Source organism: Centrocercus urophasianus, unplaced genomic scaffold, assembly GCF_019232065.1.
Source record: "Centrocercus urophasianus isolate 14NV4802_14NV808 unplaced genomic scaffold, USGS_Curo_1.0 seq_34, whole genome shotgun sequence".
NCBI lineage: Eukaryota > Metazoa > Chordata > Aves > Galliformes > Phasianidae > Centrocercus > Centrocercus urophasianus.
Genome location: NW_024884911.1, coordinates 4742874 through 4764544, shown reverse-complemented (window position 1 = coordinate 4764544; position 21671 = coordinate 4742874). Strand labels below are relative to the sequence as shown.

Below are 21671 nucleotides of genomic sequence, written 5' to 3'. Positions count from 1 at the left end.
AAACTGGCCTCATTATCTGAGACGAGCTTAGAAATAACAATTAAGGTAGTGTAATTCCTCTTTTGCTTACTTCAGTGTGCAGAGATGAAACTGTGGGAGTGTCCTGGCTGCCTGATGATCGCTCTTTTCAAAAGAACAGCCAGAGTTTTATCATAACAGACAAATCCCTTGTTAGCTGCAAAGGAGAAATAATATAATGATGGGGGGCAAAGTACCATGCAACTCAAAAGGAAACAAATGTGCATGCATTTGCTAGTATTGCAGTGAAAATTCTTTGATAAGTGTCTGTCAGGCACTTCTATGAAACCCAAGAGATGCAAATTTTATTTCTCTTATATATGTAGATATAGATATAAAAGATTTTTGTCACCTATGTGTGTGGTTTGTATCTTAAATATGGGAAGGTCTGAAAGAAATGTCACCGTGTTGAATGCAATCACAAAAGTCATTCTTCTGATTTCATCTCTTAAAACAGACCAACTGGTGCTTAGAAAGATTTTAGTAATGCTAATATAAAATGAATTGTGTATGGGAGTCTATGTGGTCAGTGCTTCAGGTTATAATAACCCACCCACCCTCCTAATTTCTGCACCTTTACTTGGCCTTATGAGTCAGCAGAGTGCAATGGCTTGGTTGGTCAGGGTTAGGGTGAAGTTGGCAACCCATGAACTATGTAAGCAAAGACCTTCAGGCCCAGCATGATTCTAATGGTGAAGCTTTAACTTCAAAAGTTTTGAATCAACTCTGTGTATGTATGTACTTTCATAACATACAGCAAGTAAACCTGCACACCAAAACGTATATATTCCATCAAGATGATGTCAGTTTGATCTGCTTGAATGATAGGAGCTGAATGCATCATTCTGCTTTGAGCCCCTCGGCTGCCACGTGGGCTGCAGCACGAGTGCTGCCAACTCCAAATCTTAACCGTGATCTGCAGAAGGCAGTGCTGTCTTCCAGAGGAATAGAGAGGTTCTTCTCTTGTTTTTTTTTTGTTTGTTTGGATTGTTGTAGGCAGTGGATTGTGTTGTTTCTGGTGTGAAAAGAGCCATTGGGACACAATGAAGAGATATGGCATGATTAACTTAAAAACTATTAGTGCCTGTGAAACTCCATCCAATCTGTATTTCTCTAATAAGCCTTCTCTCTTTAAGTAGCTCACATTAAAAATAAAGGTGTGTTGAGTGAATGAATTGCAGCATTCAGGAGAGACTCCGAAGTGCTGACTTGTTGAGATGTGTTTTACTTTTGTCAGGAAGATTGAGCAACGTTCCTGTATGAATTCAGGTTTCACGTTCTCAAACACTGAAAACGTACATTTTGGCACCAGTGAAACATAAGTGAGAATCATTTCTTTTTGAGAATGTAGGCCGTGTGGAAAAAAAAACGTGAATCTCACAAATAAGGAAAATTAAAAATAATCCATGTTCTGTGTTATCTTCCTCCAGGTAAAGCTTTACTGTGTATTGAAGTATTGCTTTCAGTAGTTCTTCAGCAGCCTTGAGAACGAGAGCCTCTCTTGGTTTTAAGATGTGAGATTTGCACATTTGAAACCACAGTTTTAAGGAAAATATCAGCTCTTGTGAAACTGTACGAGTTGGCACTGATGTATATCCTGGCTGCTAACTGCTGTATATTGATTTTACTCGTTGTTGGTTTTTAGTTTTCCGAAATAGATTTTGTTTCATTTGTGTGTATTGGGGGAAAAAGAATCAATGTTGCTGATATTTTAGAGGAGCATTTCATAATGAAGAAAAGAGTCCAGCTTCTTGTTAACCAGCTGGAATTCCCAACAGCCGAGAGACATGGAGGCATGCTGTAATGAAGCCTCTGAATGATGGGGAAATTCCTTAGTGGCTGACCAAGAAATGGCATCCTGTACACCCAGTGCCGCACCAGTATTCAGCTTCACTACGTGTTCAGCTGTGTTATGGACAGAGATCTTGCTGTTTACCAGTCTGCTTGTTTAAATGAGCACAGTAGTCAAAAGCAGATGGGAGGTCATTGGGAACACAGCAGCAGAAGGCTTTCGTGCCCATCCGCAGACACCATGCTGCGGTCCCCAGCTGAGTCCTGGGCTCTCAGAGACGTGCAGTTCACCTGCCTGGATTTCTGATGCTGCTGATGTTGCTTTGGCTTATTGCTTGACTGCCGCTTTCAGTCTTATTTCTCCTGCTCAGAAGAAATGATTAAGAAAGGATTTCCCCATCTTTTCAGTTGACACCCCTCTGCCCCCAAAAAGGAGTGTGTTCTGTGCAGTGCAGCCTGTGATGCTTTAATAATGCATAAATCAAGCTGGACAGGACCGCCTGTCAGTTTTATTAACTTTGACCTTTTCTCCCATTATAAGGATGGTTTGGTAAATATTTAATGAGCCATTATAGATTTTGACAGTTGGATCTGCATTCCTGGAAGCGAAGGTAGATTATGTACAAATACTTATAATTAATAAAAATAGCTTTACCACTGGGAGCAAGCCTTCAAGGACAGAATTGTTTCTTAGGATCTATTTATTTTTACTTCCTACTTTCCTTACGTCAGCCCACTAAATGTCAGGCTGGCCAGTTAGGTTATGAAACCTTTTCAAAAGGTTACATTTAAAATTCATTTATGATTAACACCTGTGATTAGCTCTGTCTTGGAGCAAGTGGCCGAATGATGTTATTTACTTGAGATATGTGTCAGTGTCGTTCTGTGCAGTGAACTGATGGCGTCAACAGCACAAAATGGCTGAAGGAGAGCAGCTTGCTGTAGGGTGCAAGAGGGAAAGGTGCGTTCCTGGAGTCAGAGGGTCTTCTGCCAGAGCTGCCTTTCCCTTTAATTCCCGACATATTGCGCTCACTGCAAGTTCTGGGAGCGAAGATTGAAAGCTAAGCCCCTGACACCTCGATACATTGCCTGTTGAACGATTACTGCCCATTGCTCTCATTGATTTTTTCATTTCAGAAATCTGTAGAAGAACAAATCTGAGCAAAATCCATGGGGCTCAGAGGAGTTGTTAAGGCGGTGCTTGGTGCTGTGCCACTGCTCACACCATGTGCCAGGGAAGTCAGGACCATGTCAAGGCACTCCATTTTCTCCAGGCATTGCCACTTGGGTCTGATTGGCTGGCTGGGTGGCTTTGCTCATGTTAACAGCCACCTTCCAGTAGATTTTGCTTCCCATGGATTCAGTCAGTACCCTACCTAAAGCTGCTTGATGTTCTGAATGTTGTAAGACATCATTTCCTAACTGTGCGTCTTTTTGTATGTGGGTAATGGGATCAGTGTTGGTAACTTGTTCAGTAGTTCACTGTTAGCAGCACAATTCTGTAAATGGTTTAATGAAAATGTCGATGTAGAGACTGGCTGAAGAGGAGGATTGTGTTTGTCTCATGTTGAATCTTGAGCTTTTTTCCCCTTCCCCTTCAAAAGGGAGAGCCAGGAGCTTGAGCTGAAAGTGTCTCGAGGTGGACTTGGAACCTGTTGCACTGGAAAGTGGTTTCAGGACAGGCACAGCATTGTGGCTGCTCTCAAATTTGTGAGCAGCGGGAAAGCGCTGAAACTTGTAAATTCACATATGTCCTTCATGAATTGTCTTTTATTGACAGGTAAAATAAAAGGGTTAGAGAAGAAAGCTACTGAATACGAATCTTTCTGCTGTAACACTATCAAGACATGCTGCTTGATATTTTGAAGGCTAGCTTTTTCTTTAGAGTGACAGAGGTTTCTTTGTGAATGCTGCCTTTTAGGGAAAAAAAGATAAGCATTATTTTAAAAAGGAAAGTTTATACAGTGATAAAGTCACACCTTTCTTCCTATTACCTTCTTTTGGAAAGTAAGGATGCTTGATCCCTCGAGAGGAGAACAGCCTTAATGTTAAAATGCAACTCCGAGTTTCAGGAGAGTTAGGACTTACTCAAGTCTTTGATGCATCATCTTACTTTCCCAATGGCATAGTTTCCTTGTAATATCTATTTCACAGCAGACTTTTATATGCTTTTGTTCGTATCATCTTCTATCCAAGCAATACATGAAATAGCATATATTAGCTTACTGGCTGGCTGTATTTTTAATCAAGCCATACAGACAGTAGAAGTCTGACACAGAGCACTGCGGTGGTTTGTGTTTTAATGTATGTTTTTTCCTTCCCCAGCTGCAGTACCATGCTGGGCTAGCATCTGGCCTTTTGAATCAGCAGTCTTTGAAACGCTCGGCCAACCAGATGGGAGTATCTGCGAAACGCCGACCGAAAGCCCAGCCAACAACTCTCGTCTTACCTCCTCAGTAAGTAATGGAACCTTATGAATATTTTGAAGAGTTTGCACAGTGGGGTGGGGATTATTTTGGATTTTTAATAAAATGAATAACGCTACAAAGTCAGAAGTCGTAAAAACTTTGTGCTTGTGTTTTTGTTTCGTGCCAAGTGAATTATTCTTGGTGGGTGGTTGGGATATTCTATGGGAGCGATGTTTTGTTTCCCCTCCTGGAAGAGGAAGTGCTCTGAGAGCAGAAAAGTTGGAAGGATTCTTTTTAGTAGCAGGTCATAGAAATTTTTGCAACACAGAATTGTCATTGAGGAATGATGTTCCCTTGGTTAGTATGACTTGGAGCTTCAAGAAGGACTTCTCTGAAGGTCCTGAAAGGCAGAAGCTAAGCCATTTTTGGTGTGAGTACTTTCTTGACAAATGTCTGTTCTGAGTCCATCTGTTCACCATATGTTAATTTTGCATTGGATCTAGACCTCTTTTACAGGTGACAAGCAATTACGAGGACACTTAGAAACAGTTTGAGGACATAGAGTATCAACACTTCAGGCAGCCTGTGTACTGATGCCAAAAACACAGAGATGCTCACAACTAAGCTTATGAATTAATAAACTGCTTAAAATATTTAGTTACATATAAGAAAATGATTATTATGTAGAAAATGAAGTGCTAAGCAATTATTCATTGTACTGAGCATCTCTGTGGAAGCCGTGTGCTTTTTTCACAGAACAAGAGTCACTGATGTATAAACACCGTGTTACTAAAAATGTCATGGCTGTAATAATAACAGTTCCTCTTGTCAGTGGACTCCCCAGGCCCAAGCTCATGGAGGAATCAAAAGAAGTTTAGATTTGTTCTCTATGTGACCTGAGAATAGATGACAGTAAGCAGGATGTTCCCCACGTACATTAACTATAAAGGATCGGCAATGCAAGAATCCATGCAATGTTCTATTGCTGTCGTGAGGCATCGCTCAAAGCGGCCAGGAGGGCACCTGTGGCAGAGCCACCAGGATGAAAAGCAGATGCTGTTTGTAGTGTATTTGTGGAAAAACGCAGATATATTATGAAGGACTTTGGCTCAGTGTTGTTTTTTTTGTGTGTCCTTTTCTCTGTTTTGATTTTTCCATTGAGTTTTGAGTATTGATGTCAATTGACATCAATAAAGCTGAGCACTGTGGTGCTGGTTGTCATGATTTATATTCAGAAGCTTTAAAATCAGGGCTTCTCCAGTCCCTAGCATTACTTTTATGACAGAGAAAGAGCTGTTGTAAAAATCTTTCATAGAAAAGTCTGTACCTGTAGATCCTGTATCAAATGCAAGGGAAAAAACGTTGCAGCAGTATAAATCTGTGTGCAGTGTGCAATATACAAATTTACCTAACAGTACTGATGTCTTTTTTTTTATCTGCAGGTGATTATTCCTTTTCATTTAATGACACTCTTCAGCCTTTGCGGATAGGTACCATGTAAAAGTTTAGTTACAAAGTTTAGCTAGTCTTGGAATTATATTCTGGTATTTTATCACCGTTTCCAGCACTGTTCACAGTCAAAACACGTTTGTACTGAGCTGGGCCTTTATCCTCTTTATTTTTTCCTCTCTGACTTCTTTGCCCTTTCAGATTTCGTTGTTATTTGCTATCTTGGTGTGTTTTAAGAAGAGAATAATAGTTATATGAAATGAAATCAAACACCTGTTGAGCTCGATGTCGTGTATCCAACACAAGGCAGAGGCAGATTATTAAAAGACATAAAAATAGACTTTTGAAAAGTGGTTTTATGAAAAAAAAAGTGTCAAATGGAATTTAATATCTTGTTTTTTGTTGTAGTTTCATGCAAATAATGATGAATAATTTTGTTATTTTCTTTCTTCGATCTCTATGAAGTGCAAAGGAAGAAAACATGCAGGTGCAAAGTTATGCATCTCCTTGAAGGGACACATTTTGGGAAAAAGACTCTCTTAGTTTCAATACAAATTTGCCAATGGCACTTCAGAGATTTTTTTTGTATTATTATTATTATTATTATTTTAGATTTATTGATTAGTTGGGAAAGGAGTAACTATTCTTTGTCTTTCCTGCTTTGATTTATGTTATGAAAATAAAGTTCTGTGTTCAGTCTTTGGGCTGAGTGACAGTGTGATGAGTCGAGCATATATTAAATACTGCTCAGAACAACTATGTTACCTAATGCTTTTCTTAAACCTGAATATATACAACTGCTTATGTGCCAAAATGTCATTCTAGGATATCAAACCAGAGCAGACAGTGGCACTGCAGTAATCCTTATCAGCTTGCAAAGGGGTGCAGGAAGCACTCTCAATAAGGACTTTATATAGATACTACTTTGGACAAAAGATCTTCTAAAAATGTTTATTTTAATGCTGATTCTGCTTACTTTGGTATTAAAATTATAATTTGAGTTGCAGGTAGCATTACTGAATTTTTATTAATTTCCCTGTGTTTTAAAGGAACTTTTGCAGTTGTTATTCGTGCTTTACATTCCTAATAGCAATGCTCAGCATTTCATCCTCCCTTCTGCTCCCAGAAGGAGCTGGACAAGGGGTTTAATGACCAAGCTGATGCTTGGTAGTCCCACTCATTTGTCCTTTGCTGGCCTTTGGCTGCCTTTCAGTTTGCCCTGGTTTGGAAGTGAGAAGCTTTGGACTGACACCAGTAGCTATTCAGAAACTTCAGCAGCGGTTTTTAATAAAAAGATATCTTTTGAAATGGAAAGTTTCTGTCTTATGCAAGCAGTGTCGGTAAAATGTTCATTTTCTCCCTGTTTTTATTATCATAGGGTTCTGAGGATGCTGAATAGAGACAGAACTTGGCACGTCAGGTGGCATCTCTCACCTGATTTCACTGTAGCTCAGTTTTGGAGGGAGGCCTTTTGGTGTTCGTTTGCTTTTCAGTTTTGGTTTTCACTGACTCTGAAAGTACAGAATACAATCTTGATATGTGTCTCATCTCTAGCCAAGCATATCTTTATGGAAAAGTGACTAACTGCTGGCTGCTTTCTCTGCTTGCTTTGTCCCTCCTTCTGTCTTCTATTAACAAGACATCTCCCTGTACTTGCTAATAGATGCGTTCCCTCACATGCTTCTCATCTGGCTGCTGCTTCCTTCCTTCTGCTACAGAATCTCAGAGCAGCGTTTGCTGAAGTGCTGAAAGCTGTCATCTCCTTCCATGTGACCAGGAAAGTGTACTCGTGCAACACTTCTGAAAATGAGAATGACTTATTTTGTTCATGCTTTTTGATGTCATTAGTAATAAGAAGGCTGTTAGGTTTAGGTTTGGGGTTTTTTTTCCCCCTCCTTGTGAAACAAAGGCACTGACATATTTAGTTTATCTTGCATTATTTTTCTTGCCACCGCATCTCCAAAGCGAACTGTGATGTTTGCTCCCAGATCCCAGAGCTGAGTGCTGTGCCCTGAGTGGGCTGGCAGGGCTGGGAGCTGGGAGCCCAGGGCTCAAATCAACCACGAGACCCAGCAGGCTCTGCTGCAGCACCGTGCTGCTGAGAAATGGCAGCTGGAGCCACTGTGAGATGGCAAGGCAGAAAGAAAGGAGGAAGCGCAGGATTGACTTGATATTCATGCAGCTGCATTCCTTGGCACACACAGGAGGGTCAGTTAGTATTAATGGGAATTTTTAGGGGTCTCAGCTGAAAACCCTTGGACTTGGATAGCTCTGTGGCACGGGGCTTGCTCAGTGCTCCCAAATGAACCATCTATCTTCTCTGCCTGGAAGGAAATTGCCAGAACAAGAACTTGCTCACCACTGTAAGCGCTGAGGCTCGTGTTCTTTATGTTGCTTTTTAGGGTCATTTGTTGAGACGTTTGTAGTTTTGCAGAAATAAGCATGCTATAAACAATAAGGAATGGGAAGTCTGGTTCTGGTTTGACAACTTCAGGCACAGTGGATACAAAGGCTTGAGTAAAAATGAGTCCAATTTTGTATTTTAGGGTTCCTCAACTTGTCTTGTAAATCTCTTGTGCTCTGATGTATTCCCTAACCTGACAAAGAAAACATTTTAATAGATTGAGGAAAAATCAGTGTGAATTTAAGCTGTATTGCTAGGAGCAGACCAGCGAAATTACTTTTCCTTTATTAAAAAATAAAAAAACAAGACGTGCTGCCCATAATAGTGCTGTAGATAAATGAGGAGCAAAAAGCTATGAAGATGATTTTTCTTTCAGAAGAGAATAAGGACTTGAGAAGTGCTGGGTAGAGACTCAAGAAAGCTGTTTTTTTTTTTCTTTAAGTGGGCATGAGACCATTTTGTTGTGCTGTATGAGTGCTGTGTAACAAAACTCTGTTCCAACACCACGTATCCACAGAATGCCGAGCTGTAAGCACTTCCAGCTATCTGCCTGTTTCAGTGACTGGCTTATAATAAATCTGCTGTCAAAATTGCTTCCATAGTTTATTGTACAAAACTCCCATCATCTCATCTGCTTTCTTTTTCTAGAGGAGAAAGTTATATTGACAAGAAGTGCACACTTGTCTCCGTGCTTTGGAGTTACTTTACCAGAAGCAGCTCTCTGGTGAGCAGTCCCCTTTAAGAGCTTATTACTGGGTCAGCAGATAGGTGTTCATCTGGATTTGGAAAATAAATTCACAGATATCCCAATCTTTGTTCGTGGAGCTTGGTTCAATACCACCATTGTCAAAGTGTTGATTTTTTTCATTGTGCTTCTGCCCTAACAGATTAAATGTTCTGCCATACAAGCAGTACTAAAGGGTTCTATTGGACACAGCAGCTGAAGGTTGGGGAAGAAATTCAATTTAAAATAATTACACAGTAATGAAAACAAAAATGCTGTTTTAAACAGTGAGCTGAAAGGTATGTGTGTGTGTGTGTGTCTAAACGATATACACAGACATTAGATGTGCCAGAATAAATTATTTGGAACTGGTGTAAATTACCGTTTCTATATTAAGGAGAATCCTGATGAGCCCTTTGCCAAGAGTTTGGGAAGAAAAAGGTTTTCTTCAGCATGTTGTTTTATAAACAGCATCTAATTACTTCCTAGGATGGGGATTTTCATTATGAAAGAGGCAGACGATATTAAAGATAATGGCAAAGCATGCTTCAGCCAAGAAACGTGTGCTGTTGTTTTAAGAGCATATGTTTAAACTGTGTTTATGCAGTGTGACCTCACTGTGTTACAGGTCTGAAATCCCAGCCAGGAGCACATGCCTTGAAACCAGGATGTGCTCAGCAGCTGAGTGTGGCACCCAGCATCTATGGGGCTGTGGTTATTTGACATGCAGGTGTTGCTCCTGGGCTCTCATTGAGTGCTGTGTGCTGTAATCCAACATGGGGCCCGTTCTTAAAAGTATTCAAGAATGAAAGAGCAGAATGTGTGGCTGTGGTTTCCTTTTGGAGAAAAGTCACAGAAGTTCTTTGCGCAGTTGTAAAATTCTCCTTTTCCCCCTACTGGCAAAGCTGTATTAAGTATCAATATTCATTAAATGCCGCAGAGATGATACTGTAATAAAGCAATAATCCTCAGGCCCACATCTGTACTTCTTTTAGAAGAGCCGAGGTTGAGAATATAATTAAAGATTAAAACTCTATTTGCATTCTGGAACGCAGAGATATCTTTCTGTACATGATGGGGAATTGTATTAATAAGGAAGAGATCAGTTTCCAATAAGTTTCAATACTCGGGGCTCACTAAATATCCCTGTTCATGTTTAAGTTTCTCACAGCATTCCTTTAGCTTGACTTCAGCGAGGCAGTGCAACAGGAACTGCAAAAGAACGTGTTGCTGAGATGTGTGACCCTTTTGCTCTGCAAATTAATCCCTTTTTATATGAAGAAATAGATTAAAAGTTTGTTCCTTCTACTGTAAGAGAGTAATATTGACATGACTAGGTTTAATTACTTTGTAGCCATGTAGATGCAATGTTAATTTCAGTATTTGGTATCTCGTGCACAGTTTGGATCACATCTGTGTTGTTGGTTTTTTTGGGGGGGGGAATTGATGGATGGCTTTCCTGTAGATGTGTCATGCAGTTCATTTTGGGGGTCAGTGTTCCATTGCTTTTTAAATACAGCAGTGCAGGGGCATGTGGTGATGCTGCTGCTCCATGTTTTGCATTCCTTTAGAGCCTTTCAAAGGAATGCAAATAGTGTGCATGTAGTATTAGGTTTCTTCGAAGGAAGACTGCAGAATAACTCAGACCTGCTGAAACTGCCACCTACAACACTACTTCAGAGGATGACAGAGTCCCCAGGCGTTTTGGTGGTGGTGTTTTCTTTGTGTTTTTGTTGTTGTTGAACCATGCAGAATATAACAAAATGCAATGAGCAAACAGGAAAATCACTGTTTTGACAACTTTGTTATGAGGAGATAAGTGCTGAGGAACAGATCACAATGATTTTCAACAGCTATTGAAAATACGGCGGCTTCAGTGTATTTTAAGATGCAGCCATGTTGTATTTTGTTTCGGATTTTCCTTCAGGTTTCTTCTCTGCCTACCAACCAGAGATGACAGCAATTGCTTTGAGACAGGTTGTTCTAGGGAAGTGGGGCTGGATGCTGTTGAAGAAGCGATGTGCCTTTCTGTCAGATTTAGTGAAACCCCCTGGGTAATCCTAGTTCCTTCAAATGGAATCTGAGAATGGCTTGGGTTGGAGGGACCTCACGGATTATCGAGTTCCAATCCCCTGCTACAGTAAGCATTAATTTTCAATTCTAAGTTACAGAAGGAAGAGTTACAATTACATAATCCTCACGTTTTCATTTTTCATTTCGTTTTCTTCCTGGCCATTTTTCTCCACCACTGAAAGATAAGAAACATGCCAGTCTCCATAAGGTGCATTGCCACTGCAGTGATAGAAGCACTGACTGAAGTTACCTTTAAACCAAATGGTGATTTGTGACAGTTTGAACCTGATCTGGTTCTTCACAGGGTCAGAAGCAGGGACATCCAGATCCCAAAGCTGAGAAGCATCTGCTGTGATTCAACCCATGTTGTATTAAAGAGGAAGATTCCAAGGTCGCAGCACATCATTAAACTTGATTGAACTGAGTTTTATCTAGAGAACAGCTGTACGTGCAGGTGTCAAGTTATTATCTCTGCTTTTCAGAGGTAGCCTGAGATAGCTAACTAGTCCTCATCACAGGGATGAAAGGCCCCTGTTGGCAGTAGATGAGGGGCTCACAGAGCTCCACAGGCACGCAGGGGTGGGGGCCAAAGCTGCCTGCTGTTTCTTTCTGTGCGTTGTATTTAAGTGCTGGGGGTTGGGTGGAACGATCTGCTATGAAATGAAATAGCAGTCTGTCACTTTTAGTTATGTAGCATTTACTGGTTAATTTAACTGGAAAAAATAATATCAAAAGTATTGTTTTGATTCTTGAGGAGTTGAAGGAGACAAGGCCAATGAGGTCACATGTTGTTACATACTGGGGCCATAGCATCCATCAGTCCTTCCTATTTGTAGCCAATGATACTTTACCAAGCTGTGCTTCAAAAAAAGGGAGAAGGGGATGGTCCAGGTGAGCTTTTCATTTCAGTGTAAGTTCTAAAATAAAGCTCTGATAATGTTTTCTCTTCTTTGTATTCACTGTTCACTCTGACACCACGCACGTGTTTTGTAACACGTGCTTTATGCTGAGATGGCAAAGATACTGAAGGAAGGAGGATGATGTAGCTGTATTTTTCTCTTTCTGTCTTTGGTCTGCAGGGTTCTTGTGGTCAGCTGTCTGTTGTTTCTGTGCTTTATTAGGGATGCATGTGATTTCTGTAATTAGGGGCAGTTTTGAATACTGGATCAACAGAGATTTAATGAGCATCTGAAAACTGGGAGGAAAAAACATGATGGGATCTGATTTCATAGTATAGATGATAAAAGTGTAGCATAGCAGTCCGTCCTACAGCAGATACCTTCTGGGACTCAGAGCCACTGCTGCATCTCAGACTTCTAGGTTTTTGTGAGGCGTGTTCTAATATAAATCTATAAAATAAATCTAATAAATCTGACAATCTCTTTTACTCTGTAAACCTGATCCAACTCTATTAAACCAGCACCAGACAGCAGCAAAAACCCTCTTCCAGTGCAATATATTTGGGATTTGCATTTAGGTTTATTTGGGCCCCGGCTGGAGCTGTATGACCCGAGGACGTGGGTAAGAGTTGAACTACAGCCCTGTACTGCTGGTGGGAGGGAGCAGTTCCTTAGCACACTGCTGTGAGTGTCAGCACATTTGGGCCCAGTGTGTGCTATGTGGTGGGGTGGGGGTCCTTCCCTGCTTTGTGTTCTCTGCAGGTCCTGCAGTTGTCAGTGTGGTGGCATTGCTCTGACCCCTGCATGCCACTGCTCAGCTACGACACCTGTTTGTTACAGAACAGCTTCTGCACAGCTCCATTCCATTGCTGGATGTGTGGGAACTCAGTGCTGAGTCAATACCTTTGCTGTTCTACACAACTTTAGAAAGATGGCTCCTTCAAAAATATTTAAGCTTGATCTAATCTCCTAATATCTTGATGTATCTGGCAGCAGGAGGCTCTGTAATAATCTTCTTTATTTGGTTATACCCGATCAATGCCATTTTTTTGGCTGCAGTTATATGCTGAATTTCATTTCATTCCAATAAGTACTATACAGCTGCCTGTTTTCTTACAAAGTAATTATAAAAAAGCAGCAGGCATTGATCGACACAGATTGTCGAAAGAAAAGATTTTGACTAAAACCAAATGTTCCTTGTGATATTCATTAGCAGGATAATAATTTCTGCCCATGCAAGTACAGGAGACAGAGGTCCTGGGTGTTGCTTTAGCCGCAGTAAATTACTGAGATGGTGTTAGTGGTGTTGTAAAATTTTACAGTGCTTTTTAACACCGAGGGAAAAAGCCGTGCGATTTATTCACTTTTCAGCAAATACTCTGTCCAACCACTCTGGATATAGAGGGCGTGTAATTAAGATCTCATCATTTCTTCACGGTGTGAAGAGCTTCTCTTGCCTTTTGCTGTGAGCTCTTAAGGTCTGATAGCCTCAACTTGTGTATCCTGGTCAGGAGCAGCTCTACAAATATTCTTCTTGATGGCCTCAGCTCACAGAGGCCTTGGGCTCATTGCTGTTTGTGTTTTGATGTCACGTTCCACAAATAGTATTGCTCTGGGTGTGATGTGCAGCCTGATGCAACTGAGCACAGTGATTGGAAGCAATTCCCATCTACTTTGCTGGAGATTGACTGGGGCAGTGCACCATCCTTGATGTGCATGTTCATTTTCCAGGATGTGCACAGATCCAAGGCAGTGCATAGCCCTCAGTGAATGTTATTTTTACTGGGAATTGCAATTCTATGGTAAAACAGCACATTTCTGACTCTTTGATGGATGTTTGCCTTAAAGGTAATGTTTGTGTGAGAACTGTGCTGTTACAAGGTGGCAATTAATTAAAAATTTTTCTAAAGCCCCAACCATTGCAAGATACCCTTGCAACCTTTGGAGCAGGATGCCAGGATTGCCCTGTAGGGAATCCCTGTACGTTCAGCAGAAAGGAAAGCTCAGGATGAAGATGTTAATGTGTAATGAAAGACCACAAGTACTAGTTTAACTGCTTGTTTCTGTGTCAAAAAGCAGAGCGTTCTATCAGTGGTTGGACTAATTAGACAGTGAAGAACAAGCTAGATAAGAGAGGAAATTTGTGTGAGCTTGATAATGATATCAAAGCTATTGCCAAAGCTGTGATTTTATCATGTGATTGCTTTAACCCCCTTTCTTGGCCGGACTGTTTGATGTGGGGAGCACTGGAGGCTGCTTTATGCAGCAGGCAATCAAGTGGGAAAGAATAAATGAAACCAGCCGCTTGCCAAAGTCAGCAAGTGTTTCCATATTCATTGGTTGTATATTCCACTGTCGAAGATGACAAGCAAAAAGAGTGGAGCCCTAATAAGGTGGGAGGAGGAGGTCTCTGTTTTGATGGCTTAGCAAAAATGGTGTTATTGCATAACTGTGGTGCGATGCGAACATGTTGTGAAAGTATTTGTTAGGTACATCACTTCTGTGCCTCCTCATGATTCCAAGCTATTTGAGGGAGAAACTAGACAGCTGTTCTGTGAGGACAATAAAAGTGCTTTCAAATGTGATACGTGCTGGTAGGGGGAAGGGATAAGAAGACTGGAATGTCTTACCTGAGAATAAAGGCAATGAGGGTTACCTGTATCTTTGACAGTAACTCAAAACGAAGGAGTTTCCTAAGCAATGGGTGTAGGTGGGAACTCAGCAGGAGACCAAAGTTGGATTTACTGGGGGGAGAAGTGGCTGTCCCCATCCCTGGGGACCTGGTGGGCACAACTGACCTGGAGAGAGAAGGAGAGTTTCAATGCCTGCATAGAAAGGACACACAGTAGGAGAACTGCTTAGCTGAGTTTTCTTTACCTGGTGTTAAAAATAACTGTTATTACTTTTTAATTTCACTTTAGGGCATTTTCTGAGTATTCATGTGTTTACGAGGAACCCTGTGGGTGGGTTACATGGAAAAAGCTGGGGTAGCAGATTCTAGCTGATCACATCATAGCATTATCCTCTAAACATAACCTTTGTTTGTAATGGTTTTAAGGATTTTGGTACAATCACTTTGCTAGTCCTATTTGTCCAACTGCTGGTAGAAAAAAATAAAATGCAGCTATTAGAAGTTTCTCTGGTTGAAGTTAACTTGGTTTTCGTTTGTTTCCAGCTGCTGCCCTGCTGCTGTTTGTGTTCCTAATGGTGCTTCCTCTTTGCTATATAGATTTTTACCTAACAAAATCTCAGCGCTGTTTTTGTAATGCCAGTGATATTATTCATGAGTATGTGTGTGTCATTTTAAAAAGAAGAGGTTTAGTAACATGGCACACATCTCTAATTGAACACGTGCTTCATTGTTTTAGCTTTGTTTTCTGTGGTTCTTTGCATGGGTGACACAGGTCATCAAACACTGGGCAAGGAAGGCTTTGTTAACATCAGCAGTGGGCTCAGTGCTCTTTTTTTTTCCTGTGACTTTTATTTTGTTCTTACAGATTTTATTTCAGCAAATAAAGTAATAATTTGGTGTAGAGATCATGGCTAAAACAGCAAATTACTCATTTAACCATTGCTGTTTGCCTGCACACCTTGAAGGAAATGAAAATTACATTCTATGTACGATTACTACGTTCTGTCATTGCCTGCAGTGCTTTGTTTCCACCCCCCACAAAATATAACTGTGGGATAGTGGTCAGCCTTTTCATTCTCAACCACATACGTTGAAAAGCCCTCGAAGATGCAGAGGTTCCTGGATAAGTTATTGAGCAAATGGCTGTTTTGTTGAGTTGCTGCATGCCTGGGTTTCCTCTCTTGAACTGTATGAATTGCATCTTCTGGTGTGGAGGTGCTAAGAGCAACTCAAGTAACGTTTGCACAAAGCTGGGGTAGGAAGAGGCATTAACTACAAGGCTGGTGCCTGCATGTAGGGTGGGAGCCTGCATTGTCTTTATTGTCAGTTGTTCAAGCCCAGCTGATTTCTTACAAGACTCAGAGTCCAGGAGTGACGTGTTGTGAAGAATGAATGACTGTATCATTCCTACATGTGGGACCTAGTGGGAAGCTCTTCAGTATCCACTGTCAGTATTCATTCTGAGAAGTGCATGCTGATGTATTATTCTCTGTCCTTTGTGTTCTTGCCTTAAGGTGTTCATTTCAGTGATGCAAGACAAAGCGTAGACACATGAAATAATTACACAGCAAGCTTGGCTGGAGCCTGTCAGTCTGTGTCGAGCTCCACGAATGCCTTCAATCTCATAATTGCTGAGCTCTTTTGCTGATTGTTACATTGAATGTTTGGTGTTAAAATCAAACGTGCTGTAGAAGTCGTTTAGAATACCTTACTGTTTGCATGTAATTTAAGTCAAAATTGTACAGCTCTGTCCAAAGTAGTGCTGTGAAACTTAGCTTCCCTCAAGCCAAAAGCAAGCTTTTCTACTTGCCTTTTACATGCAGATCCTTCTGTTTCATTTTGGCTTTGGGATTTTGACAGTTTCTCAGCAAAGATGATGCTTTTGCTCATGACACATTTGTGCCTTGTAGACAGGTCTTGTAAAAAGAGCTTTTTGTGGAGGACTGAAAGACAAATCCAACTTAGATCTAATTTTGGGACTCACTGGCTACATAGCAGACGCATAATTTGGACAGTCATGGTCATAGCTTACAGTACTTTACCATTATTATAAATAATACCTAAATTTGAGCATTCATTGCTTTTTAACTTTTCTGTGATTCAGTCTTAAAATGCAGTTTAAAAAAAGGAAAGAAATTATTATTAGGCTTGTTAGGCAAATGTTGCTGAGCTGTGTTGTTGGCAAGCAATCTATCAAGTTGCAAATTTAGGAAATAATTCCCAGATGATTGTCATTAATCTGATGTTTCAGATACTAAGCACCTGTCTGGGGGTGACATTCCTCATCAAAGCGTGCTTCTGAAGAAGGCATAGCAGGTTTCAGAGATGGCTGTGTGGTCTGAGGTTTTGACTTGCATTTCAGAGGTGATGCTGCCCAGCCTTCTGAAAGCAGGAATGGGAGTCAGTGCTTCCTGCATGCTTTGGTGGGTGAACCTCAGCCATGAGGTCTTCTCTCAAACACAAAACCTGCACACGTAGTTGACTTTGCCTTCAAACCCTAAAGAAGTATTTCATTTCCATCTCCAGAATGTGAAGGATGGGATACTGGGAAAACTTCAGTTCTGGTTTGAGCTTAGAGCCTCTTGAGAGCTGTCATGGAGCAGTGATGCAGTGTGGCATGTGGGGATGGAAAAGTGGTCCTTGAGTGCCTTGTGATACTGATACATATATGCACGCACATTTAAACTAAAGTTAATGTTTTAGGGGTTTTTTTAAGCCCTTGAAAAGAGCAGAATAAGTGCTGTTTTGTCTGCCCTTATTTTCTGACTTTATTTTGTGCTTACGAGCTGCAGTTTCTAAACAAACTAATGGGACGGGTTGCAGGCAGGCAGAGCAGCAAACCTTGGAGCAGTGCAGCTGAGGATGTACGTGTAACCACAGTCCACTTGTTTTCAGCTCACCTTTCTTCTTCAGCTTTCCCATCCCCATGGTTCCTTTTCAGAGGTGCTGTGTGATGTTTCTCACTGCGCATTTTGCCAAGCAGTTATGCAGTACCATCAGTGCTTTGTATACTTTCGTCTCTTAAAAAAAATACCCATGGAGTGCCATTAAGAATGTCTGGTTTATTGTAATTGCATTTCATTTGTACTTGGAATTCGCAGAAAACTTCATGAACGTAAGTGAAGAATAGTTAAATGATGGAACACAAGTCAAACACAGAAATACATGTCAGTGCACTGAGTAGTGAATGCAAATTGAGAATGAATGGAGAGGGATTTTGAGATATCTGCCAGTTCACTGATGTTCAGAAACATCACTGCTTCTGCAGGACATTGGCTTCGACTGGTTGACTCTCAGTAGCTCCGTGTTAGCTAATTAATCATGGTATTTGCTGTCGTGTTACTCAGTGAGCCTGTATTGTGCTAGCAGCATGAATTTGAGATAATAGTTTCCAAATGATTGAAATATCTGTAATAGCTCTGGTCCTCATCACTGGCTTCAGCTTTCGCCCCTTTGATAAAAGCTTACTCTTAATGAAAGTTCTGCCTGCTCATAAAGTTTCCAAGTCTCTGTATTGATAGAACTGATTCCTGTTCACTACTTCATATAGCACATTTTTAATTAAAGCACTACAGTAATATATTGGTATATGTTATTCTTGCCTTTAGGATCAACCCGATGTAACTTCTGCTCTGTGATTAGGCAACTGGTTTTTAACCAGGTTTGGTTTCTGTTCATGCTCTTGTAGATTGTTTCCTAAAGAATAGAGCTCTCTGCTCAGTGGGTTTGACTGGAAGTTTTATAACTACAGGATCTGTAAGTTGGAGAATGCAACAGTGTAATGAGAGCCAAAAAAAAAAAGGAAAATATAAATTGTCTTTAAAACAAAGAAAACAAAAGTAACCTTGCTTTAAAATGCGTTATCATTTCTCTCCATATTTAACAGTTTGTCTGTGTGCAGGAAGTGTCTTTAGAATTTTTACACTGACTAATTAAATCTTCTCCTGGTAGAGATCACGGCTGACCCTCTCTTCACTGGAGCATCTTATTAGAATAATAAACCACTCCCTGCTGGGAGACACTGCGTTGACAGACAGGCGAGACACTTTGGCTGCTGATTAGAAAAGGTTGATCGGGCTCATATTGTCTTCAGAGTCTGCAAGAAACCCTTTATTGGCCCTGCTGCAGCAGCACTGTGAGGAGCAGCGTGGTTGGGGCCGGCTGGCTTTGCTTCCCCACTTGCACTGCAGTGGGCAGCCTGTTAGTATGGGCTGCTGGCACTCAGAGGCTGTGCTTTTGTTCATCAGTGCCTGCTTGCTGTTAAAAACTATGTAGCAACTTGGAATTTCTTTCCTTTGGGTAACCAACTTGACATTCCTTAACAAAACTTAGTGTTTGTAGTGTTTTGAGCTCTATATTTTTTAATACGTACTCAGCATGGAGAAATGTTGTATCTAGCAGCAAAGCTAGGCAGATTTGGTACTCGTGTATTTTTTGAAAGAGATTGTCATTCCTTGTTAATTTTTTTTTTTACTTAAGATGTTTTCTCTATTAGTATACTTAAAATTGTGTTGTGTGGTTTGATTGTTTTTTTTTTCTTTAAATAATACAATTTCTAATAATAATACCTCTCTTTGCTAGCACAGAACCCAATGGTTCTAAAGGAGGTATTTTCCTTCAGATACGTCCAGCATGAGCACTGATGTATGTTTGCTTTTCCTGGAAGCTGTGCAGGTAAGGCAGAGTAATGCAGAAGCCTTGTGTCCCACAGCACAGCCTTGGCTCCGGGCCCAGCTGAGCCTCATCCCTGCCTTGCCTGTTGAGCACAGCAGAGAAGCACAGGCAGACCAAGGGCTCCAGCATTAAGAAAGCCGCCGTGACCGTCAGGCCATTCTGATCTCTGTGATTGCCTGCTGATCCTTGTGTGGGAGGGGAAATAACTTCATGTAAGGAGGAACCTGATCGCAGCAGTGGGAAGGTAGCCAAAAAGGCGTAGTGTGATTGCGGAGAGTTCTGCTGCGGTGTCTGGGCTGGATTTGGTGAGCCCAGGGGTTACTGCTTCTGCAATCCATTCCCTTTAGCAGCCTCTGTTGTTTACTTCTGCCAGTGGTGGTGGAATTAAGGGGAATTTCCTTTTCCTGAGTTCCTAAGGGAATTAGTTCCCCTCCTTGCTGACTTTCAGTGAGCCCTGTAAAAATCCCAACCTAAGGAAACCTGCTTGGTTAAAAGGTCACATTGGAGTAAAGGTGATGAAAGATGTGGGTTTTAGAAAACAGGGTTCTGCAGGGCTTCTCTCCACCAAGTGTCTGTATGGAAGACTCCTGAATGTATAAATACCTAACTGTACTTATTAAATGCAGTTTTTGTACCAAAAGGGTGGAAAGATGCCCTTGAAGGCATCGTGTGATAAACCTCAGAGTTTTAAGAGAGATTTTCCATTTCTGTACTAGTGCTCAAATACTGAAGTACTTGGTCACAGCCTAATCTCAAAGAGAAAAATCAGCGTTAATCAAGAAAACTTAGAAAATAGGTGATCATAGTAAAAGTTTGTATGACAAATGGATTGCATTGGGTTGCACAAGTCATTGTTTGGTACAATATTTCATACCTTTATCACCACCCCCATCCAAAAAATGGAGGCCTGTTTATGAGCCACCAGACTTTATTTTAAACTCGTATTTAAGGACTTCTCATGTTTAACTTGACATTTGAAAACCTAACTGGTTTTCCATGCTTGAACCTCCCACCTGCCAAAGTTTTCTTGTTGCCTTGATCCTTTTTAATTATTATTATTATTTATTTGAATAAGTACAAACAGATATGCACACAGGTGTCTGTACGTGGTGTGTGTGCACACAAATGTGTCTTTTCTTGAATCTTTGCTTCCTACTACTCCCGTTGAGTACTCCAAAATCCTGTCCCAAAGGAACAGTGTAATTCTGAAGTAGAATTGAGCAGTGCGATGTCACTGTGGGGACGATGAAGTTGCAGAAGCCAGATTTTTAACGTCTTCATGTCTGTGATTTTGTTTTGCTTTGCTTTTTCTCTTGACTGATATACTCCTTCAGGCATTCTGTTTATCTGAGTATCCTTAGATGTTAGCACCGTGACCAGCTGTAGAAATCTGCTTCCCCAGTACAGCTGGAGGCCAGTAGGGGTTCTAAGGTAGTAGTGCTAGAATAAAACTCTTTCATAAAAGTTGAGTGTCCTCGCATCAGTAGCTTCCAGGAAGTTGCACAGTGTTGGAGAAGGTAGAACAGTAAGCATGCAGTGCGCCTACAGGTGCTCAGTGTGACTGCAGCCCTGACACACGTGCTCGTGCCTGCATCGGGTGCTGACATGGCAGAGACATAACGTTAATCTCTTCGTAGCCAAAACTGAAGGAAGCATATGGTAAGGATGAGAAAATGTACTGAAACAGGTTTTCAGAGTACTGAGCCATTCTGAATTTAGAGAAAGTTTTAAGACTGCAGAGTACGGCCTGCGTGCGTCAGAATCTCATTGAAGTAGGGGATGCTTTCAGGCAGAAAGCATCAGGGCTTTGGTAACGAAACCAGTACAAACAAAAGCTGTCCTGAGGAGTGCTCTGCTCTGCTCTCCTGCTCTGATACTGTTAGACCTTCCTCAGGGATTATATCCTCAATGCTCCCTGCTTTCCACCCTCTGCAATTTTGTAGCCTTTGTTAAATTCAGGGATTGATACGTGTCACATTAGTGACCCTTGAGATCTTCTAGCAGTGCTGTACATGTGATCAAGTGCAGTGCATAGGAAGGTCTAATTGTGCAAAATGTGCTGTGTTTTCCATCAATCAGTGAGCTCAGAAGTAAAATCTCACTAGTTGTGATAGGTATAGAATACATAATAGGTATTGCACATTATCTGTTGCTTTTCATAAAAGCAGGTAAGTACTGTCATTTCCCCTCTGTTGAGGGAGATACAAAGCACTGAGAAACTGAGAAGATTGTGCTATTGAAATAATTCTTCAATAGCAGAGCTGAAAATAATATAAAATACTAACTTTAGAAGAAATGGCAGCATGGAATAATGTGTAGCATCAGGATCCCATCATGCAGTCAGCCCTAACAATGGAAGCCCTCCCATATGCAAGGAGGCACTTTTATTTGTTTTAGGAGCTTGGCAAGGCAGGTGAGCCAAAAACCAGCTCAGCCCATGGTCATTTTTAGAAGCAGGACTAATGTGATGCAGGAGAGGGTGGGCATTGCCTGTCTCTCTGAAGCCCCTTGGGTTGAGGTGCGTGTAGTTTGTGTGGCTTTTGGTGAAGGCCAGCTGGATCTCTTGGCCCAAGTTAATCCCAAAGACTTCTGGCTTTAC

General features: G+C 41.1%; 1 protein-coding gene across 2 annotated transcripts in view; it reads left to right on the top strand.

Moving 5' to 3' along the window:
* The window catches only part of MED27 (mediator complex subunit 27), an 80549-nt gene that overhangs the window by 25080 nt on the left and 33798 nt on the right, over positions 1 to 21671 (top strand). For both annotated transcript variants that reach the window (XM_042830673.1, XM_042830674.1), the window contains exon 3: positions 4135 to 4265. In XM_042830673.1, coding sequence (XP_042686607.1) covers positions 4135 to 4265 — 131 coding nt within the window. The remainder of the gene's footprint in view (positions 1 to 4134; positions 4266 to 21671) is intronic.